The 23711-nt window shown below is 50.4% G+C and overlaps 1 protein-coding gene across 3 annotated transcripts; it reads right to left on the bottom strand.

Annotated features, from left to right (window-relative positions):
• Window positions 1–340: 340 nt before the first annotated feature.
• On the bottom strand, window positions 341–23359 carry ANO9 (anoctamin 9; the record flags this gene model as incomplete). 3 transcript variants are annotated; one of them, XM_084772632.1, is made up of 25 exons in its annotated part: window positions 23225–23302; window positions 21268–21353; window positions 15076–15150; window positions 14725–14850; window positions 14469–14593; window positions 13233–13279; window positions 13076–13134; window positions 12914–12987; window positions 12547–12681; window positions 12338–12434; window positions 12119–12179; window positions 11925–12007; window positions 11735–11839; window positions 11503–11655; window positions 11379–11415; window positions 11071–11182; window positions 4002–4059; window positions 3816–3913; window positions 3538–3680; window positions 3289–3441; window positions 2393–2540; window positions 1685–1786; window positions 1516–1609; window positions 1268–1380; window positions 341–1174 (listed from the first exon to the last, which is right to left on the bottom strand). In XM_084772632.1, exons 2-25 carry the CDS (start codon window positions 21319–21321, stop codon window positions 1147–1149), a joined length of 2280 nt encoding a protein of 759 aa, XP_084628758.1. In that variant the 5' UTR covers window positions 21322–21353; window positions 23225–23302. The 3 variants fall into 3 exon arrangements, with proteins under 3 accessions (XP_084628758.1, XP_084628760.1, XP_084628759.1); XM_084772634.1 differs by lacking the exon at window positions 21268–21353 and having other exon boundaries at window positions 23225–23359; XM_084772633.1 differs by lacking the exon at window positions 341–1174 and having other exon boundaries at window positions 1264–1380.
• Between the last annotated feature and the right edge of the window lie 352 nt (window positions 23360–23711).

The raw sequence follows: 23711 nt of genomic DNA, 5'->3' as shown, positions 1-23711 counted from the left end.
CTTCAGCTTTCCCGGCTTTGGGGCAGTGGCCAAACCAGCCCAGTTAGAGCAGCTCACAAGGGGCCACCCTGCCTAGCAGCTCACAAGGGGCCACCCTGCCTGAGCTCTTCCCTTTCCTCCAGGGAGTCTGCCTTGATCCACCCCCCCCACCCCCCCATAAATGACCTTGTGTCTTCTTTTGCCATCCCCAAATCCAGATATTTGGAAAGCAAAACCTCCTTCGATAAGGTGCCCCTCACCTAGAAGTTGAGGCAGCCCAGGGAAAAGCCAGGTGGCCGAGGCTACCACCCTTCCTCCATCTAGCCCAGGGCAGAAATAATCTGGATCCATACCATGAGGCTCAGAAATCAGTACACACAAGTTTATTTTGTTTGTAAAAAGTTGTACCGGCTGTGGGGATCCACGATTACGAAGGGGAAAGCTTGAAGTTGGTCTCTCTCGGCCTCCCATCAACAGGAGACCCACGGAGCACGGAGGCCGTCCATGGAGGAGGTCCGTGGAACTCGGGCTGATTTTACTGCGTTGGGATTTTCTGAGCAGCCTGCAGTTATACGGGTACTAGGATCACTCCAGAGTTTTAAGTCATGTCTGTGCCAGTCTGAACAAACCTCACAGGCACATCCGTGCTGCTTGTAAACACCCTAAATATACATGGAATTTCAAGGACTCGTACATATCCATGACCTTCCCGAGATAACATAGGATGCTCCTACATATATCCAAAGTTCTCCTATGACCTTCATTCACTAACATATATGTAGACCACCCAGGACCACCCTTACATATACATACATAATTTTTTTTTTGGTTTTGGTTTTTTTGTTTTGTTTTGTTTGTTTGTTTGTGATTTTGTTTTGTTTTGTTTTTGTTTTTCGAGACAGGGTTTCTCTGTATACCCTTAGCTGTCCTGGACTCACTTTATAGACCAGGCTGGCCTCGAACTCGCAGCAACCTGCGTGCCTCTGCCTCCCAAGTGCTAGGATTAAAGGCATGCACCACCATGCCCGGCGACTACATACATAATTTTACAGTCTCCCTCAACACACACATACACATTGTTACGGGCAGGGGAAAGCTGTAGAGGTGGGGACTTCTTCCTCATCCGGGCTCCTGGCAGCCAGCATTTCCCCACCTGCCCTAGGCTGTCTATACGTCTGTGCTCCTGGAAATGAAGCTACAGAAAGGGTGTGGTTGGTACAGGTCAGAAGCCAGGCCTGTCCCCCCAGGCACAGACCCGCCCCAGCCGAATCAGCGTCAGCATCCCTACCACATCTTTTCCCGAAGTTTCTGGTACTTTTCCTCCAGAACCTTGTTCTTCACTGACTGGGGCACATCAGGCACAAACCATGCAGCGATGAGCTTGATGCACAAGGCGACGTGCTGAGGGTGGGTAGGGAGGGGGAAAAAAAAACTAGCAAAGTCAATGGCTAAGAAGAAACTAGTAGGATTTGGGGGCTAGGAAAGAGGAGTAAGAGAGCTGCCTGTACTCAGGCTCTCGCTCACAATTCTACCCACCTCAAAGAGGATGACAAAGGCCAGCCGGATGGACAGAATGAACCAGAATTCCTTAGAGAAGTTGTAGTCATCTTCATTCCGGTAGTCCCGGTACCTGGGGTAGGGAAAGTACCTGAGGTCAGGAATCGGGAGTTTAGAGGGCATTTATGGGGGAGAAGGGGTTCCAAACCTGCAATGGGTCACATTTTCTTGGCCGACTATCCTGCCATGGTCCTGCAAGTCCTTGGTGCGGAAGACAGACAAACTGTGGTTGACATAGCCCTGGAGGCAGCTGGAGAGAGACAAGTGGGGGGTGGGGGGTGGGGAACGCATGTTCAAATGGCCTGAGGCTCCTCCTGAAAAGGCACTGGGGAGAAGACACACCGTGGAAGGCCTCCTCCGCTTCCTTTTATGAGAAAAGGACTGCTATCTAAGCACAAGGGGCCACACTTGAGAGGGGGAAGGGAGCCTGAGGGGCCTTGGGGATATCGCCAACTCTCTTCCCTACCAGGCTGGAAAAACACTCCTAGGGCTGACCCAAAGAGCCCCGGGTCTGCAGGTGTGGTGGGAGCTAGTCACATTCCTGCTCTGCCTCCCCACACCAGAAAGCAGGGCAGGGATGGACAGCTTTGCAGGAGAGGCATTTAGATACAACCTGCTCATCACCAACAGGGCCTGATACTCCCCTCCCCAACCAACAAGAGTCCCATCAGTCATTTATGGGATGCAGCCAAGGTACGTAGGTCATGTAGACAGCGCAAGGAGTGGTCAAGTCCCAACCCCGTGCAGCCCCCAGATAGCACTGTCAACACCTAGACATACTCAGGAGAACCCCAAGTGTGGGCTCCAAGGACTGAGCTGGAAGGGGCAGTCTCACCCGACAGTTGTAATGCCTTACTCATCAGTGAAGTTCTGGTACTTTCGGCATGGGCCATAGTGGTACTTGTAGACGACTCTGGGGATAAACTCAGAGGTGAAGGCGATGACCATCCCATTGGCGATGACTGCCAGCACTCCAATGGTCTCCAATACCTGCAGCCAGGTCCCTGAACGAAAGCAGCGGAATGATGCTCACACTCTTGATTATTGGTAGTCTCCTGTCCTAAAAGCTTGGTGCCTGGTTGGTCAAGGAGCCTTATGAGATCTCTGTTCGTGGCCCCATTGTAGCCATGGGGGCCAAGTGATCTACTAGGAAACCTAAGACAGGCAGGGTATAACTGCACCCTCTTCTCCCTGCCATGAGCAGTGAAGAACTCGGGGTTCCCCATCCCCACCTTCTTCCTAGAACTCTTCAACGCGTTGTTTATCTCCTGGGCCCCACCCGAGCGAGAATTCCTAAGCCTGGGGTCCTCCCTAATGCTTCTCCTGAGGTGTAGCATCGGATCCATCTGTTTCCCTGACATCTGTCATTCTCACTGTGGAATGTCAAGGTGACAGAAGCCTAGGTCTCTCTGTTCTGCCATACCTTCCCTCTCATGTGATCAGACTCCTGCTTTTCCATAGGGTCCCCATTGGAGGCTGGAGGCTCACGGGAGGGCCTTGCCAAGTGCACCCTAGCCTGCCTTTTTCTGCGGGTCTGAGCCCATGAGACTTAGTGTCCATATCAGAGAAACCTAGGGACTGTCTCTAGAGTAAGGGACAGGGGTTCCAGCTGCTACAACCTTCTTCAAGGTGGCCTGGCATGGGCTGGTTTAAAACAACAACAACAACAACAACAACAACCCAGGATTGGAAGTTGTTTTCCCCAGTGCCCTGGCTGCTCTCTTGCACTGTACAACTTGCATGGCCTCTGACCTATGTCCTTAGCCTTCCGAGGGACCAGGCGCCGCTGTAGTCTGACCATCTTGATGGCGTCCAGGCGGATCTCCACAATGTTGCTGAAGAGTGCCAAGAGTGGTGCCAGTGGGAAGGCAGCCACAAAGATGGTGGTGAAGCCATACTGGATCACTGCAGGGTGAAAATGTCACCCTGGATCGGGCGCAGCCGCCTACTTTTCACCCTGCATCCCCAGCCCATCTGCTCAGCCCCCTCAGCTCTACGCACTCATCTCCATGAACTCATCAAACAGGCTGAAGGTGTTGACTGGATTCAGGTAGTAGTTCCGCTGCCACGCCTCCAGTTCTGGGTCTTTGGATTCAGGCTGGTGTTCATTAGCCCGCATCAAGCGATATTTATGGGCCAACCACCTGTGGGCGCCAAGAACACGTGGAAGACACAGAAAGACTGCAGAGCCCTGGGGATAGGCACGGTGGGGGGGGGGGCAGGGCTGGATTGGGGGGGTGGGGGGTGGAGGTGGGGGATGGGGCGGGAAGAGTCCTCACGGTTTCAGGTATTCAACACAGTTGCTCAGGGTTTGCTTGAGCCCCATGATGATGGCCATCTGGATGAACAGGTCCATCATGCAGCCGCTGAGATGGCACTGTGGGGCCAACGTGAAGGTCAGGGGTAGAGCTCAAGGGAGGAGGGGAGCTCAAGCACTGGGCAGCGAGGCCTCAGGACACACTGACCTCCTCTAGCCTCCACAGCCCAGCCAGGCGCGTGGACTTTCCAGGGTGACCATTGATCCTAGGGAGAAAAATCGAGGCCTGTGAGGAAGTTGGGCAGTACCCTGACTCTTGGGACCCTGGGAGGGTAGAGTAAGAGTGTGGTGGTTTGAATGAAAAGGCCCTAACCGCTGCTGCTGCTGCTGCTGCTGCTGCTGCTGCTGCTGCCGCCGCCGCCGCCCTGCCCCGCCCCTCTCCCGATAGGTTCATATATTTGAATACTTTGTCCTTAGTTGGTGGAATGGTTTTGGGATGGATTAGGAGGTGTGGCTCTTTTGGAAGAGGTAGTCACTGGGGTTGGGCTTTGAGATTTCGAAAGACTTACCCAGGATATGGGAAAAACATAATCAAAATACATTGTACGAAAAAAAAAATGTTTTTCAGTTTAAAAAACAGCCACAACAACAAAACAAAACACACCTGATTCCTAGTACACACTCTCTCTCTCTCTCTCTCTCTCTCTCTCTCTCTCTCTCTCTCTCACTATCTCTCGCTCTCTCGCTCTCTGTCACATGGTTGTAGAGCAAGTTGTGAGCTCCGAACTGTTCACTTCATCATCCCACAATCCAACCCTCTGGAACTGTGAGCCAAACCAAGCACTTTCTCTTGTAAGTTGCCTTGGTTTTTATCACAGCCATAGAAAAGTAACTAAGACAGAGGGCAGTACCAGGGAGTGGGCTATTACTGAAAAAAGACCCGACTGTGTTGTTTTTGGAAAAATGCAGAAGACTTGGGGACTTTGGACTACATAAATGACTGAACGCTGTGGGTAGAGCCCAGTGGCCCATCCTCGTCTTCATCAGAGCTTGGAAGACAGTGCTACTGAGAGCCATATAAACTATGGAGGTCCAGCTCAAGCGTGTTCAGAAAAAAATATATATGAGCAACAGGCCTAGACACAATTCTTGAGATATTTTGGCAAAAAAAAAAAAAGTGTCTTTTTCTGCCCTTGTTCTAAGAGCTGGCCTGAGGCTAAATGAAAAAATACTGAACTAGTTTTCCTGGTGGAAGAAATTTCTTTCCTTTTTTTCTTTTTTTCTTTTTTCTTTTTTTTTTCTGGAGACAAGTTTTCTCTGTGTGGCCTTGGCTGTCCTGGACTCGCTCTGTAGACATGGCTGGTCTCAAACTCACAGAGATCTGCCTGACTTTGCCTTTCCAAGTGCTGGAATTACAGGCATGTGCTACCACACCACCTTGGTGAAAGAGGTTTCAAGACAGCCTAAAATTGATTCTGTTACATGATTATTAGTAATCACTCTTATGCGAGTCTACAATGAAAAAGAGCAAGCAGGGTAAAAAGAAATGTAAAATATATATATATATATATATATATATATATATATTTTTTTTTTTTTTTTTGAGATAGGGTTTCTCTTGTTGTACTAGCTGTCCTGGACTCACTTTGTAGACCAGGCTGGCCTCAAACTCAGAGAGATCTGCCTGTCTCTGCCTCCTGAGTGATGGGATTAAAGGCTTGCTCTATCACCGGCCAGCCAAAATATACATTTTAAAGAGAAAAAGAGTACCAGGAAACGTAATGTTGGAGTCAAGGCTTGTGCTGAAAGAGGTAAGATTATAGAGAGGTAGCCAGGCGTGGTGGCACACGCCTTTAATCCCAGCACTCGGGAGGCAGAGGCAGGCAGATCGCTGAGCGTTCGAGGCCAGCCTGGTCTACAAAGTGAGTCTAGGACAGCCAAGACTAACACAGAGAGACCCTGTCTCGAAAAACCAACAAATAAAATAAAATAAATAAAAAAAGATTATAGAGAGGCCTGATTCTGGGGCTAGAGAGATGGCTCAGCGGTTAAGAGCACTGTCTGCTCTTCCAGAGGTCCTGAGTTCAATACTCAGCAACCACATGGTGGCTCATGACCACAAGTAATGTGATCTAACGTCCTCTTCTGGTGTGCAGATATATATGCAGGCACAGCACTATATACATAATAAATAAATAAATCTTTTAAAAAGAGAGAGAGAGGTTTGATCAAAACTGGAATAAAGGCAAGAGGAACTCAGAGCAAGACCCCACCCAACTAAGCTTCCAACTTGTGGAACGAAAAGGCCTAAGGACTTTTCTGCTTTTAGAAAGCAACAGCAAGCCAGGCAGTGGTGGCGCACACCTTTAATCCCAGCACTTGAGAGGCAGAGGCAGGCGGATCACTGTGAGTTCGAGGCCAGCCTGGTCTACAAAGTGAGTCCCGGACAGCCAAGGCTACACAGAGAAACCCTGTCTCGAAAAAAACCAACAAAAAAGAAAGAAAGCAACACCAGCTGTGTGGTAGTGCACTTGGGAGGCAGAGGCAGGTGGATCTCTGTGAGTTCAAGTTTGAGGCAAGATTGGCCTACAGAGTGAGTTCCAAGACAGCCAGGGCTACACAATAAAAACCCTGTCTAGTGGTGGCTGGGGAAGGCAACAATAAATCAGAACTGCTATGAATGTGATTAATGGGCTCCAGAGTTCACCCCATGTCAGTAGTCAAGTATGGCAGCGTCCTCCACATTGTTTTGGCTTTAGAGTCATAAAAGGTAATATGCAAGCTAGGGGTTGTGGAATCCCCTTCTGGAGTTAAGGAGACTTATTGTGCCTGGGCATGTGGCAGGCGAGTCTCTGCATAAGGCCCTGGGAGGCCAGTGCGGGAAGCTGCAAACGTGAAGCCGGAGCTGTTACAGGGGCCAGAGCCATAGGGTATCTGCCAAGGAGAGCCACGTGCAGGGAGTGGACCCAGCCCAAGAGAGAGAAGCGTGCTGCAGGCAGCAAAGCTGGACAGCTAGAGACAGCTAATCTCTTTGACAGTGGACGCTGCAGGAGCTGCAGGATTTGAAGTGTGCCCTGCTGGATTTCCATCTTGCTTTTGTCCAGTATTTCTTCACCGTGTCTCTCTCCCTCCTCTTCACGGCAGTAATGTATATTCTGTGTCGTGTTGAGAGTGTGCGATTTTGCTTTTTTGTTTTACAGGAAGTCAAGATTCCCATGGGTGTCAGAAGACTTTGAACTTCAGACCTTTAAACAGCATTGACAGGGAAAGCCCATGGAGACTTCTAAGACTGGACTAAATGCATTTGGCGTTTTTGGTATGGTTCTAGGCCTATGGGGGCCAGAGTGTGGAAGGCGGTGGTCTGCATGAAAATGCGTCCCCCCCCCCCCACGCCCACACATATGTTTGAATCTTTGGTCCCTAGTTTTGGGAAGGATTAGGAGGTATGGCCTTGTTAGAGGGAAGTCACTGGAGCAGACTTTGAGGTTTCAAAACCTGGCTCAAGGGGGCTGGAGAGACAGCTCTGCAGTTAAGGGCACTGACTGCTCTTCCAGTGGACTCGGGTTCAAATCCCAGCACCACATGGCAGCTCACAAACCGTCTGTAATTCCAAGATCTGACACTCTCACATGGACATACTTGCAGGCAAAACACCAATGCACATAAAATAAAAGGTAAATAACTTTAAAAAGAGAAAGAAAGAAAGAAAGAAAGAAAGAAAGAAAGAAAGAAAGAAAGACTGGTGCAATTCCTAGTGCTCGCTCTTTCTGCCTCCTGGTTGTGGATCAAGATGTGAGCTCTCAGCTGTTTCTTCTTTGCTCTGCCATCATGGGCTTTAAGCCTCTAACATCTTAGGCCAAATTAAATGCTTTCTTTTCTTTTTGCAGGTGGTGGTGCTGGTTTCAGAGAGTGTTTCTCTGTGCAGCCTTGGCTGTCCTGGACTTGCTTTGTAGACCAGGCTGGCCTTGAACTCACAGAGATCTACTTTCCTTTGCCTCCCTGAGTGCTGGGGTTACAGGGGTCCACCACCACACCCAGCTCAAATTAAATGCTTGCTTACTTATTTATTTATTTATTTTGGTGTTTTGAGACTGAGTTTCTCGATGTAATAGCCCTGACTGTTCTAGAATCACTCTGTAGACCAGGCTGGCCTTGAACTCAGAGATCCACCTACCTGTACCTCCCAAGTGCTAGCATTTAAAGGTGTGTGTATCACTACTGCCAAGCAAATGCTTTCTCTTATAAGATTCCTTGGCAATAGTGTTTTATTACAGCAATAGAAAAGAAACTAAGAAAAACAGAAAAGAAATGGCATGAGAGGACAGTACCCTAAGGCACTGTGCCCTAGGCTTACACAGGCTCAGCCTCACACAAGCACCTTCTTAGGCTCAGATGCCTCCAGACAAGGTCTGTTGAACACCGCCTCAGTTTCTCTCCGTGGAAACTGCACATAGTGTCATTTTGTGATTAAAAGCATCTGCTTTCAAGTCATATGTGGTGGCTCACACCTCCACTGCCAGCACTTGAAAGGCTGAAGCAGGACTGCCCTGAATAAGAACACAAAGTAAAAAGCCTGTCTCAGAACAAGCAAGCAAAGCACCAGCCGTAGTTGCTCACACATGCAAGCCCAACACTCAGGCCGTCTTTGGCTTCATAGCATGTTTGAGGCCAGCCAGGCTGCAAGCCTATTCCAAAACCAGCAAACAAACATCAGCAAGAAGACCATTTGCTTTCCATAACGTGGCAAAAACTGTAAACTGTTGTAAACCGCAGGGGTCCATTTTTAACGGTGAAGTCCTAGAAGCATTTCCATTAAGATTCTTGGTAGCAGCTGGGCGTGGCAGCGCACGCCTTTAGTCCCAGCACTCGGGAGGCAGAGGTAGGCGGATCGCTGTGAGTTCGAGGCCAACCTGGTCTACAAAGTGAGTCCAGGATGGCCAAGGCTACACAGAGAGACCCTGTCTCGAAAAACCAAAAAAAAAAAAAAAAAAAAAAAAAAGATTCGTGGTAGCAGCTGGGCGTGGCAGCGCACGCCTTTAATCCCAGCACTTGGGAGGCAGAGGCAGGCGGATATCTGAATTCAAGACCAGTCTGGTTTACAAAGAGATTTCCAGGAGAGCAAGGGCTGTTACACAGAGATCCCCTTTCGCAAAAAACTGAAGAAAAAAAGAAAAGAAAAGAAGAAAAAAAGATTCATGGTAGCTATTACTTAACACGGTGCTGAAACGACTTGTAAATGGCAAGAGAAATATAGAGCACACTAGTACAAATCTGCAAAGGAAAAAGTGCAATTTGAGGACATATGATTGGAAAGTCAAAATAAGCAAGTGAAGAACGTGGCCCCATCAGCTGACAGCACTGAGAGCTACCTGAAGTCCCATCAGGCTGCACTGGTTTTCCTTCATGCAGGAAAACCACTAGAAGCTGTGTGCGTGTGGTGGCACACAGCTGTAATCTCAGCACTTGAGAGGCAGAAGCAGGAGGACAGTCACAAGTTCCAGGCCAGGCCAGCCCAGCCTGGACTGCAGGCCACATTCCAGGCCAGCCTGGACTACAGGCCACATTCCAAGCCAGCATAGACTATACAGAGACCGTAACGCAAAGGAAAAAAAAAAAGACAAAAGAAGGAAGGAAACCAAACTCCTGAGGAGTAGGGCTTGAGAAAATATCAGTCACAGCCATGGGTTAAAGACAGAGGCTTGATAGCCTGGCACTCAACACACTGAAGCAAGAACACTAAGGATAGTGAAAATTTGTCTCAAAAAAAAAAAGAAAGAAAGAAAGAAAGAAAGAAGAGGGAAGGAAATAACCAGCATGAAATGAAATTCACACAAGGGGCTGGAGAGATGGCTCAGAGAGCACTGGCTCCTCTCCCAGAGGTCCTGAGTTCAACTCCCAGCAACACATGGTGGCTCACAACCATCTGTAATGGAGTCTGATTCCTTCTTCTCATATACATAAAATAAATAAATATATCTAAAAAAAAAAAAGGAATTCACACAAACACTACAGGACCTGCATGAAGACAGCTGTACTCCGTTAAAGAACAAAAAGACTTGAATAGAAAAGAACTGCTCTTTGTGAGAGGGCTCAGGCTTGACCCGGTGCAGGCAGGTAACAGGGACAAAACGCCAGGAATGAGCTTCAAGAACAGGACAGGCTAAGGGACTCCCAAATCTTTGAACATGCTGGGAGGTTTGGTGGGAAGTTTGTGATGAACTGTGATACAACATCTTAGCACATCTTTTTTTGTTTGTTTGTTTTGTTTTGTTTTTCAAGACAAGGTTTCTCTGTGTGTATCCCTGGCTGTCCTAGACCAGGCTGGCCTGGAACTCACAGGGATCCACCTGCCTCTGCCTCCCGAGTGCTGGGATTAAAAGTGTGAGTCACTACGCCTGGCTACCTTAGCACATCTTATAACGTCTAAGCACATACAGAAAGCATTAATGAAAATAAAACGGTGCACACTAGATGCACCAAAAATGGCTCATTTAACTCAGGAAGGTGAGGGGATGTTCATGTAGTTTCTTCATGAAACACAGCACCTCCACAAAAGGTGTGTAGAATATGGGACACTCAGCAGAGACACCTGGATGTTTCCATGTAAAAAGCTAATTACTGACATGGCAGAACCACCTAAGCAGTAGATACTTGTGTGCAGGTAAGCACGTACAAACAAGAAACCCACCAGGCTGGCTGTGTCACCTCTGGAGCCCAGGATCACAAAAGGTGTTGCTCTATATTGAGTTTCTTTCTTTTTTTCTTTTTTTGGTTTAGTTTTTCGAGACAGGGTTTCTCTGTGTAGCCTTGGCTGTCTTGGGCTCGCTTTGTAGACCAGGCTGGCCTCGGACTCACAGCAATCCGCCTGCCTCTGCCTCCCAGAGTGCTGGGATTCCAAGCATGCACCACCACACCTGATCTGGCCCCCTTTTTTTTTTTTTTTAAGATTTATTTATTAAGTATACAGTGTTATGCCTGAATGTACATCTACACGCCGGAAGAGGGCGCCAAATCTCATCCTAGATGGTTGTGAGCCACCATGCAGTTGCTGAGAGTTGAACTCAGGACCTCTGGAAGAGCAGGCAGTGCCCTTAACCTCTGAGCCATCTCTCCAGCCCCACCCCCCCCAGCCCCACCCCCCCCACCCCAACACACCCACATCCACCACCCACCCCCGATCTGGCCACTTTTAAAGGCAAGAAATAGGTAAAGAGGGCTGAGACTGAAGGACCTGGGGCCTGGGTTGGAGGGCAGGCATATAGGGCAAGGCGCCGTACCTGCCCAGGATGAAAGCAATGTAGATGAGCGATGAGAAGTGGGCAAAGAACTGCAGGGTGAAAAACTTGACAGTGAACTTGCTCTCCCTCTCCGAAAAGGTCCTGGGATCCTCTGGAATGAGATATGGCCACCTTGTCTTTCTCTTGACCAACGAGACAGCATCACCTACACCTCTCAAGTAAGAGACCCCAGAAGAGCCGGGAAACAACACCCCACCCACCCCCGCCACCCCATGTTTGATCACAGCTCTATGACTCTCAGCCCTGAGTCCTCCCCAGTTCCCAGAGAGAGGCTGGCGTCTTCTCACCAAAGTCACAAAGCTTCAGGGCTACGTATTTGTTGACCTGAGGGAGGAAGGAACCAAGTGAGACTTACCTAGGACTTCAGTGGAGCCCAGCCCGCACCCAGGGCCTCCCCTGCCTGACCCCTACCTTAGTCATGATGACAATGATGACGTAATGCACCACAGCCCCGGTCGCCACCACAAAGGTGATCACCTGCTCGTCCAGGAAGCTGCTGAAGAGAGCAGCAGCCAGCACACGGTAGACAACCAGTACATGGGCCATGCCAATCATGAAACAGATCTGCGAAGGGTTGGGGCTAGGCATGAAGAGTAGGGACGGCTGGGTCCCCGGCCCTTACCGTAAGTCCCAGAAATCCTACCATGAACAGGGACATGATCAAGATGATGGTGCTGCTCAGGTAGGAGTGACGATGTTTTATCAGCTTGTAGTCGGGATAGTTAATGAGCTCGAGGGCCATCTCTTCCTAGGGAGGCCACCAGACACACCTCAGACACGAGGGAGACAGGGATGGACCACACGGGATGCTGGCAGGGAGCCCTGGCCTTTACCTCTTCCTCGTCCCATCCGTATAGGTTCCAGGTTAGGACCACACGGGCACGCTTCCGCTTCCAGATCTCCAGGAACACTGTGGCTACAATCAGCACAGAGGAGTGTCACTGCGCACCTGGGATGAGCTGGGGTGGCTCAAGAGCCCAGCTTGGTTGGCTCTAGGGTCCTCCAAGGATTCCCAGCAGCAACTCACCCCACAGAGCCATGAAGATGGCAAACACCACAGTACCCTCATTGTCAAAGAGATGTGTGAGCTGGGAAAGGAGCAGAAGGGTTTCTTTGTGCCAAGCCTCCTACTAGCATCCCCTAGTGGCTCTTCAGGGCACTCAGGTGCCTTATCTTCCCCACTTCAGGACGGACATACTGCGCCAACCCTTGCGTAAGCCCTGGAAAGACCCCGGTAGCATCAAACCTTTGCAAAAGCACACATCTCTGAGAGCTGGTGGTATTTGCGGCTGTAGTCGCCGAGGGGGCACAGGAAGATGTTGTAGGCGCTACAGATCTCTTTGCTGTGAGTGTAGAGGCAAGATTGGTGGTTTTCAGATGCGGGGTCCATCCCGGCTCCCTCCCACCTCCCTGCCTGGCCCACAATGAGGCTACAAGCCTTAGGCCCCAACCTACCTGATCTGGCTGGAATCAAACAGAGCAAAGCCGCTCAGAAAGATGACGAGGCCCACCAGAGCCGCAGGCACCAACATGTAGGTGTACCAGCCAAGCCAGGTAAAATACAGAGCCACCTTCTCGCCAAAGTAGTTCCTGTGGGAAAGCTTCCCTATCAAGGCCACCCTCCCATTCCCCTCCCCCCTCAGCCCCCCACCCCACCGCCCCCTCTGCTGTGGGAGGGGGTAGGAGGGAGGATTACTGCTAGCGTCCGGCTAAGTGGGGACCGTTTCTGTCAGTTAGGACTGGATTTGCTGGGCCACAGGATATCTGGTTTGAGCACAGATGTGTCTGTGGTCCACAGGGGAGCTGCTCGGTGTGGTATTACCTGATGTCATTAATCGGCTGTTTCCGGAACATGTTTCTCCATCGGGCCCATTTTCTCTTCAGGTCCTCTTCCCCCTGTGTCCGGGGAGATGGAAAATGAGAGCTTGGCTTCCTGCCTCAGGATCCCACCCTCAGGCCCATTCTGAGCTGGTCTACCCCTCACCTCGTGCAGAGGAAACATGGTCTCAAAAACTCCATCCTTCACCAGGTCCTCAAAGGTCTCTAGGGATTCCGGGGAGCCCCAGTCAGAGAGCAGCGAAGGGTCAGAGCATCCAGCCCTCAGCAGCACCCTCCTCGGCCACCTGCCCGGCTGTGCTCACCACCAAGTTTCCTCTTGTTGTTCACGACAAAGCTCACAATTCGGATTCTGAAACCCAAGAATCTCAGGATCAGAAATGGCCCCATGAGAAGCTAGGTGCTCTTCTCCACACACTCGGGCCCTCTCTGCTCTAGAAGAGGCACCCTACCAAAACTGACCAGAACCCAGAGTCCATAAATCACCCTGAAAAAGCTTGCTCAGGTCAGATTTGCCTGGCCTCCAAAATGCGATGTGGTCTTTACTTGCAGGCTTCCACATCTCTCCCAGATGCAGGCTCGAGAGCCCCAACCTCTGACCACACTCCCCTATACACGCTGAGTGTTAGGGGTACAAACCTTCTTCCACGCTCATGAGTCGTTCTGCTTATGTGGAAACTGATGTTCAGAAGTTAGGGTAAGTTGCCTGAGGCTATGCAGGCGTTTGTGGAGCCATCCTCAGATACATCTTAAGTGTCTGAGAGCAAACACACGGAAATTCCCCCACAAGGCTATCTTTCTTCCCTGACCCCTGCCCCTTCCACCCTGGCAAGGTGCCTCTACTCTTCTGATTTTATCCTCATTTCTCCCCAGTACCAGAAAATTCTGTGTTCACAGGACCCCGTTGCCTGGTACCCAATTCCCTGGCCGTCCTTTGCCAGAGTCACCCAGCCAGCCCCCCCCCTCAGATAGCTCTTCCTGAAGCTGTGTGTAGGTAACACGGGACCAGAAGGGGGTGCATTAGTGTTTGTGGGTGTGAGGGTAGCTGGGGACACAGGAGGCTCTTCTTGACAGATATTGAGGACCAGATGTCCAGAAAGGGGTCTGTGGGAGATAAAGACCTCAGAGTCCAGAGGAGTGACTGCTCACTCTGCTGCTGACTTTGGGGGTTGTTTTAGTTTTGTTTTGGCTTTTCAAGACAGGATTTCTTGTGTAACAGCCCTGGCTTTTGTAGACCAGGCTGGACTTGAACTCACAGAGATCTGCCTGCCTCTGCCTCCCCGAGTGCTGGGAGTCACCACGCCCAGCTCCACCGCTGACTTTGACTCTGGATAACTGTGATAAAGAGTTCTCGCAGGGTGTCAAGACATTATTACTATTACAAAATGCCAAACTGAGGCACAGAGTGGGGTCTGACCCCCTGTGACACCCACACTAAGACAGTGTGGAGCTGGGTTCCTACCTCAGATGGGATGCGGCCCTTGTTCTGCCTGGTCACAGGGCAAGGGTCCTCCTGGCCTGGCTCAGCAATACATCCTCACCTTGTGGTAGCTGGGATGGGATGCTGGTGAGGATCTTCAGGCTTCATGAGGAGAGTCCGGTACAGGTCAAAGATACCACTGTCAGCTCGGATGCCAAAGAACACCTTCTTCTGGTCCTTTATCATCTTGGGAGCCACAGAGGAACCAACTTATCCACAGCCATCATCCAATGCCCTGGTCCTCGGGTATACGATGGCATGACATCCCCCATAACTCTCTGGCCCATGACTTGGCCCCTTGATGCAAACCAGCCCACCTTGAAGTGGAAGCCATTGCTCTCGAGTTTCTCTAGGAACTGCTGTTGCCTCTGAACCTGCTTCTGGATTTTCTGGGTCTGGAGATCAGCCACCAGGACACAGTCCCATTGATCAGAGGCCTCAAGCTGGAGGGATAAGGTATGGGGGGGGTAGAACCCTGGACAGAGGCAGGAGGGGGTGTAGATATGGAACCCAGCACAAGACACAGGATGGGAGAGGGCATGAGACGGGAACCCAGCCTAGCACATGGGCTATATAGGAGGAGGTGTGCGACCAGAACCAAGCACAGGACCCACCGAGGAGGCGAGGGGATAGGTGGAATCGAGCCTGGGAGAGCTGAGCAGAACTACCTTACAACTGCCCATCTCCATCAGTGGCAAGTGGTCCCCTTCTGACCCCACCAAGCTCTGGAAGTTATCATCACCCTGAGGGACAGAGAAAAATGGAGAGGTGAACAGGTAAGCCTCTCACAAGCCTGTTCCTACATTCTCTGACCAGTCCCCAAGCTGGGGACCGGTCTATCAGAAACTAGCGGCAAAGAGGCAATCCCTGGTTGAGGTGAGGCTGAGGATGTCACAAGGTAGCAGAAGGTGACAGGTGTAACACAAGCAGAGAAGTCTGTGTGGAAACACCAAGGACTCCTTTCAGGGCCTTAAAAGGTGGCCCATGCCATTCCTTCACAGTAGACAGTGGCTCACAGGGATGTCACTGAAAGGGGTCCCGGTGAACACTTGATGGGTGAAGAAATGGCAACCATAGGACAATCAAGGAGAGTCAGAGGGCTAGGAGACACCAGTGACACACACTATAAGAGTCTGAAGATGTCTGGGGACACTGGGGATGCATACACACTTGGGGCACATTTTGTACTGGGTTTTTGTTTTTTGTTTTTGTTGGTTTTTTTGAGACAGGGTTTCTCTGTGTAGCTTTGGCTGTCCTAGACTCTCTTTGTAGACCAGGCTGGCCTCCAACTCACAGAGATCCACCTGTCTCTTCCTCCCGAGTGCTGGGAGTAAAGGCTTGCACTGGGTTTTTAATTGAACCATACTAGACCCCGTGGTCAGGCCACCCTTGGAAACTCAGGTCAGGCATATTCCCCATCGCTGAGAGCCCCAGGTGGAACCTGAAGGACTTGAGGTTTTTCTGACTTGTTGACTACTGGACCACAGTGAAGATCTCAGATTTTCTGGGAGGTGGGCTTTTATCTTTACCCACTGTGGGGGCTGCATCCAGTGACTAGAGAAAGCTACGAGCATGAGAAACAGTGGGCACCAGTGTCACCCCAATCCATGTGAGGAAGGTTGTGGTCGCCCCTGATATGCCTGGGAGCCAGGGGTGCACAGCAGGATGCAGAGGTGAGTGCGGGTCCTGCTGCCTGAAGCCCCGAGTCCACCCAGCCGTTAAGTCCTCAGAGTTCAGAGGGCCATGTGGAGAGTCCAGGAGTCATGTCACCAGGACAAGAGGAAGAAATATCTCAAGCACAAGCTAAGAAAATGGTGACTAAAAGCTACACGGAATCCTGAGTGACCAGACCCAAAGGTATGTGGCCGAAGTTCTGGGCAGTACAAGTGCCTCCCGAGACTTAGTCATGGCAAGCTAGCTGATTCCTGGGAGACACCAGAATGGCCTTCAAAATCTCAAACAAGCTTGATTTTATAAAAACAAACCTTAGGAGTCTACATCAAGCATGATACAGTTTTTTTTTAAATGTTCACAGGATAGGTGTTTGCCTACATGTAAGTCTGTGTTCCATGTGCATCCCTAGTGCCCATGGAAACCAGAAGAGAGCATCAGATCCACTGGAACTGGGAAGGTGACACAGAGGGACCAGACGGGTTACAGATTTTTGTGAGGCACCATGTGGGTGCTGGGAACTAAACCAGGGTTCTCTGGAAGAGTACCCATTGCTTTTAACCACTGAGCCATCTCTCTAGTCCCTAGCACAATATAGCTTTTGTTTTTCAATAAAATAAAAAGCAATTAACAAGTAAAGCTTTGCTTTTTAAATTTTTATTTATTTTGTGTGTATGGATGTTTGGCCCGCATGTATGTCTGTGTACTGTGTGTAACCATGCTGCCCATAGAGGCCAGAAGAGGTATTGGGTCCTCTGAAACTGAACTTACAGAAGTTTGTAAGCATTCTATGTGGGCGCTGGGAATCAAACTCAGATCCTCTGAAGAACAGCTAGTGCTCTTAGCTACTGAGCTATTTCTCCAACCTGCCTCTTTGTTCCTTCCTTCCTTCCTTCCTTCCTTCCTTCCTTCCTTCCTTCCTTCCTTTCTATCTTTCTCATTTATTTGTCTGCATAGCTGCGTCTGTGTGAGCATGTCAGATCATCTGGAACAGGAGTTGCAGACAATTGTGAGCTGCCATGTGGGTTCTGGGAATGAAACTCTGGTCATTTCGAAGAGCAAGTGCTTTTAACCACTGAGTTGTCGCTCCAACCCATGCTTTTTTTCTTGTTTTGAGACAGGGTTTCACCAGGTGTGGTGGTGCACGCTTTTAATCCCAGCACTTGAGAGGCAGAGGCAGGCAGATTGATATGAGTTCAAGGCCAGCCTGGTCTACAAAGTGAGTCCAGGACAGCCAAGATAACACAGAAAAACTCTGTCTCAAAAAACTAAAAGAGAGCGGCAGGAGTTTCACTATGTAGCCCTGATTAGCCTAGAACTCACAATGTGGATAGACCAGGCTGGCCTTGAACTCAGAGATCCATCTGCCTTTGCCTCCAGAGTTCTGGAATTAAAAGTGTATGCTACCACACCTGATTTTATATCTTTATTTATTTTTATTGCCTTCATGTATATCTATTTGCTATGTGTGTGCCTGATACCTTTGGAGGTCAAATGGGAGCATCAGATTCTCTGGAACTGGAGCCATTTATGTGGGTGCTGGGAATCAAGCCAGATTCTTTGCAATTGTTTTATTTTTTGAAACAGGGTGTCATATAGTGATTTAACTTCACTGTGTAGCCAGTGAAGACCTTGAACTGCTAATTCTCATGCCTCTACCTCCAGGCCCTAGAATTACTGGCAGACGGTACCTTACCTAGTATATGCTTAGGGACTGAACTCAGGGTCTCGTGTGTGGCAGGCAAGCTTTTACTAACTGAGCCATATACCCAAGTCAATTTGCTTGTTTGTTTTTGAGGTTTTGACCCAGAGTTCCAGGTAACCCAGGCCCCAAACTCATTAGAAGGGGAGAATGGCCAGGCGTGGTGGCGCACACCTTTAATCCCAGCATTTGGGAGGCAGAGGCAGGTGGATCGCTGTGAGTTCAATGACAGCCTGGTCTACAAAGCAAGTCCAGGACGGCCAAGGCTAACACAGAGGGACCCTGTCTTGAAAAAAACAAATAACAACAACAACAAAAAAAAAAAAAAAACAAAGAAGAAGGAGAAGGAGGAAGAGGAGGAGAGAATTTCTGACTTTGAATTTCTGATCACCTTGCCTGTATCCTTTGAGTGCTAGGATTACAGGCATGGGATGGTATGCCTGGGTTTTTGTTTGTTTTACTTAAATAGTGTCTTGTTTTGTTCTCTTTTTGTTTTTTGAGACAGGGTTTCTCTGCGTAGCCTTGGCTGGCCTGGACTTGCTTTGTATACCAGGCTGGCCTTGAACTCACAGTGATCTGCCTGCCTCTGCCTCCCGAGCGCTGGGATTAAAGTCGTGCACCACCACGCCCGCTTAAATAGTGTCTTAATATGGACCCCAGACCTGGGCAGACTTTTCTTCTTCCTGTCTCAGCCTCCAAGGAACATGGCATATTCTTAGGAATACTTGCAGATGGAATAAAACTACACTACCAAGGGAGGGAACAGAGTCAGAGCAATGGGTGCTTTGCTTTCTGTCTCAGTGGCTTCAAGCTGTTGGGTTCTTGGGACTTCGTTTACTTTCAGCGACCAAGGTGCCTGAGGACTGAAGTTAAGTGGCATCAGAGCTTCTTTCCTGAGGGTGTGGACTGTAGGAAGCAGGGAGGGAGAGCTGGGGAGGTGGGAGCCAGCTGCCAGGCAGGTCGGAGCAGGTTGCACTTCCCCAAACCCAATGGAGTAAAGGCCGAGGGAGGGGTTAAATGGGCAGAGGCACTGCCTAACGAGACAACATTGGGCAGATGCTACGGATGTTGGCTTTGTAATGTATCATGTGTCCCTTGACTCCGCATGCATGTGTGACATCATCCCATCCACGTCCCTATGAGCAATGCCGGGGTCGATGGAGGGGCTCCAGAGGGACTCCAGAGTGGCAAGGACCCTGTGGCTCCACAGTCCCAGAAGCAGGAACACTGGAGACCATGTCCTTCTAGAGACCTGAGCCAAATGAAGTTGTTTCCCGGGTTGCCTTTATCATATCGCACAGCCCGCTGACCCTGAGTCTTGCTTAGCCCATTACCAGTTCCAGTGCTCATCGTCAGTGGCCCCTGCCTCTGTCTTCACACTGCATCTTACCATCCCTGAGGTCACCCGGATGCCAGGTCTGGTTCCTGCTTCCCCTGCCCCACAAACCTGTAATCCCTCTTCTTCCCAAACACATTCCTCCTGCCTCCTCCAGGGAGTCTCACCATACTGCTCCAACAGGCCAGCCCAAGAGCTGCCAGGTAAAATACAAGCCACCCAGTCATGTAGGAATTTCAGACAGACAAACAGGCTTTGGGATGGGCATGGTGGCACATGCTAGCAATTGAGAGGGTTGTTGTGAATGTGTACATAGCCTGATATACATAGCAAGTTCCAGGCCAGCCTGGTCTACATAGCAAGACCTCATCTCAAAGCAAGACAAAACACAATTAAGGGTTTATTGGGTCTCCTTTTTTTTTTTTAATCTTGTTTTGTTTGATTGATTATTTGTTTTTAGGTATCCCAGTGTGGCCTGCGTATACTTATACTTAGGAAAAAGAAGTCATCTGAAATTCAATTTAACCTAGGGTGCTTTTGCTTTGTTTTGCTGTTTGTCTTGCTGCTCAATCCACACCCTACTGCAGCCCTGTGAGTGTGCACACTCACGTACCCAAGGAGCTCCTGGTTCAAGGATGGGCAGGTGCCGCCTCTGCCTGCATCCCCATCTAGCTGCTGGAAGGAGCACAGGCCTCAGAACTCCATCTCTTGGGCTTGTGTGTACCCCGTGTGCTAGACTTCCTCCTCCAGCGGGGCTCCCCAAGGACCATTTCTGTTGGCTCTCACTCTGACAGCATCTCCCAGACTCCTGGGCAGCGCTTGGCTTTTCCCATCCATTGCCCACAGGCATGTGTACCCAGGTAATTGTGGGCAGAGATAGAAACTTCCCCAGGAGAGGAACCCACACTCAGAGGTGCAATACAGGGTGAGCACCTGTGTCTCAACTTGGGAAGAAGGTGACATCTCAACCAACAGGATAGGTAGCCAGGGCACCCTAATGTCCGGGGCACCCAGCCTAGGCATCCACTCACCACAAGGGAGGAATTGGTGAGTGAAATAGGCTTGACTTTGGACCTGAGTAGATGTCCTCTCATGCCTCCCCTTTCCTATAAACCAATATCATCATCAAGGGCCTAAAGCATTAAAATGTGTAGAACAAATTAGAGCAGAGATAAGACCTAGGACAGAACCAGGAACCTGTTGGACTCTGCAGCACAAATTGAGGGGGATCCTGGGAAGAAGAGACCATCCACAAAATATACCTGGGCGAAGAGGCCAAGAGCCATCCCCAGGTGTATATTAGAAATCCCCTTCCTGCTAGAGGTGTGTGCAACTTTGAAGCAGGTACCTGAAACTTCACGGGGCTGGGGATGTCACTTGAGCCAGCCTAGGCTGAAGCCACTCTGGGCAGGACCACTGTTTAGATATCCATGGCAAAGCTACACACACGTTGGGAGCTGCACAGGGTTTTAGCTGACACTGTAGCACAGGGACAGTAGTAGCCAATCAGCTACGCCAGAGATCCCCCCTAAGGAGCTCTGGTTCTGTCATTCCCAGCCTATAGCAAGACAGGCAGGGCCACTAAGTTCTGCATGCATGCATGCTGGGCTTACCAACCACCCATCCACAGCTACAGCCCCCAGCCTTCAAGGTCCAGCCGTCCAGAGCCAGTGCATCCAGGGCCACATCTTGCTGATCCCAAGTGAATGATACCCATGAGCATCTAGCTCAGTGTGACCCTTGTGTTCATGGTGGGACAGGCTTGTGAAGCTATTATATTTACCCCCAGCCAAGCAGCTTGCTCACTGTTCCTGGAGCATTCAAATCCCCTGGGATCCACCTCCAAGAAGCTGTGTGGAGTCCTGAGACGCCAGGATACCCAGGATAGGGACAAGGCTGTCCCCACACACTCAGCTGGGGCCTTTGATCTACAGTTTCAACCTTGCCATAGACAGCCAGACTAGGCAGACAGATTCCCTGGCTGTGACGTCATCAGTCCCTCAGAGACTCAATTTCCTCACCTATAGACTCTAAGGACATATCACCTCTGCAACAAAGGATGGCCCTGGCAGTATCCACAGGCAGGAAAGAGTTAAGGAAATCACACGCCCAGCCACTCAGTTCCTGCCATTTCCCCCTGGTCCTTCCTACCTCCAATCTTATAAGCCATGCAGTGGACTGGGCCTCAGCCGCACAGCTGCGCATCCCGCTCCATCCAGCTCCAAACCAAGCCTGAGCTGTGGGGACACGGTACCCATGCGTGAAGACATGCGGACCTCACTTCGCACACCATGTGTGGCCCACCCTTGTCTGAAGATTATGTTTACCTCCCAGGCTAGTGCTCTGAGGGCTGTAACATGCTTCAGTTTCACCTCCGCTGCCTTCTAGCCACCATCTCTGCTTCCCCTGCCTCCTGGGAACCCCTGAGGCCGCTGTCTCTCTCCCCATCTCTTCTTGCAGTGGTCTGTAACCTTCTGTCTCCCGGAAGTCCATCCTTTTGTGTGCTTGCCCGTACTTATCCCCAGACACTGAAAAGGCAATTCAGTACTGAGAGCCCTGGAGGGTGGAGCGTGGGGTGAGAGCACACAGGGACTGGAGTCTGGAGTCAGGCCTATCTGGTGGGAGAGGTGGTCCCAATCTTTCCCTCATAGGGCAGGAGATAAACACAGGAGGTTTGGGGCTACATTTCTGAGAAAGAGAAAAGTGTGTGGGTCAGTCCTGAGAGGCAGGTGGCACTTTGGGTTTTGGTTTGGTTTGGGTTTTTTTTTGTTTTGGTTTTGGTTTGGTTTGGTCTGGTTTTCTTTTTTGGTTTTTCTGTGTAGCCTTGGCTGTCCTAGATTCGCTTTGTAAACCAGGTTGGCCTTGAACTCATAGAGATTCGCCCGCCTCTGCCTCCCGAGTGCTGGGATCAAAGGCCTCTGACACCACACCAAGCAGATAGCACTTAGTTTTTACTCAGTTCTCAACCCGTTCAGATGCTCTGTCCTAACCACCTCAGAGGACTCAGCCCTGGACCAGTGAGATAGTTCAGTGGATAAAGGCACCTGCCAGCAAGCCTCAGTTTGACCCCCAGGGAACTTGGTAGTCACTACTCTTGGTGACTTAGTCCTTAGCACTTCAACCTTGCTGGAGTATAAAGGGCAAGGACAAAGCCATCATGTGAGGCTACAAGTTCACAGAAGCCAGATCAAGGCAGATTTCTTGGACTTCAACAAAAGCAACAGAGAGCCATGGAAGAAATTTAAACAGTGAAAGGGCAGGCTCAGACCCAACCAGGAGTTGAGGCCCCCTGTCCTCTGAGTATCTAAACTTTATGTCCTCAAGGCTCATGCCCTCCATTTATGCCACCAGCTTGGGGAAGAGGCTAGCAAGGGGATACTGAGGCCAGGTTAAGTGTGTCTATGTGCTGGCACGAGCAGTCAGCTCCCAGAGCTGAGTCTGAAAGGCCCAGAGAGAAGAAGACTGAGTAAAAGCAGAAGGAGCAGCCACCCACACAGCCCACACCTGGAGGCCTAGTGCCTGAGTGGGAAGTTGGTTTCACTCTCTACCTCACCCGTGCCTCCTCCCTGGGGATGTCAACGCTGGTCTCTGACCCAGGTGACCATCTTTGTTGACAGAAGGGGAAATGATGCTTTCTAAAAAGTACTCCCTTCCCCCCCCCCCCCCCCCCCACTTCTTACCTTCTCCTCTACACCTAGGCTCCAAGTTCAGCATTAGAGCTGGCCGCTGCCTGGAGCAGGATCCAGAAAGCACGGCGCAGAGCTGCCGAGGCCAGTCTAACCTGGCACCCACAGTTCCTCCTCCTCAGCGCAAGGCACAGATCTGGGGGTTCCACCACAGCATCTGTGTCCTCACCTTGCACAGATGACTCTGGCAGAAAAGCTCTAAGTCACACACTTTCATAGGGATCTCCAGAATTCCAGGATAGGACTAGAAAGCTACTTCACGGGTCATGCCCCAGCCTTAGCCTGCCCCATAAGTTCTGATCCAACTCTAGCCACATTTTCCCTGAATGGCATGTTATTGGGAACAGCCTGCCACCAAACCTTCCAGGGAAGGATGGCAGCTGTAGGGGCTGCAGGTATGTACCCTCAAAACCCAGGCTCACCTGCATGCTGGTGGCTGGTCCCTGAGTCAACGTGGGGTTCTGGATGCTGGCGCTGGCAGGTATGAGAGTGCCGGCTGTTACCTGACTTCCGTGTGTGATTTGCCCCGCCCTCTCCTCTGATAGCTTGCCCAAGTGTGCTGGGGAGGAGCCAGCAACAAACCCGCCAAGAAAATCCCTCCCAGTGTCCAACAACCCCAACACCTGCCTTTCAGAGGTGAGGGTGGGGCAAAAGGGCAGAAGAGCCTGGGTCACCTCTCATTCTCTCTGCAGGGCGGCACTAGCTACAAGGTAGAGCCCATGGCACGCCCCCTTCCAGAGAAAAGGGTGACGTAGATGACCTCAATAGATAGATACTCAGTAGCACCTGTCCCCAAGACATCTTCAGAGCGCACTTCTGGCCTTCCAAATGTACAGGTGACTCTAGAGAGAGAAAAGAGACAAAGGGATGGTAAGGTAGAGACCAAAGGGACCTGTCTTCTCAGACCTG

Source organism: Acomys minous (assembly GCF_964271855.1).
Source record: "Acomys minous genome assembly, chromosome: 2".
In the NCBI taxonomy this organism is placed as follows: domain Eukaryota; kingdom Metazoa; phylum Chordata; class Mammalia; order Rodentia; family Muridae; genus Acomys; species Acomys minous.
This window is presented reverse-complemented; position numbering and strand designations above follow the sequence as displayed.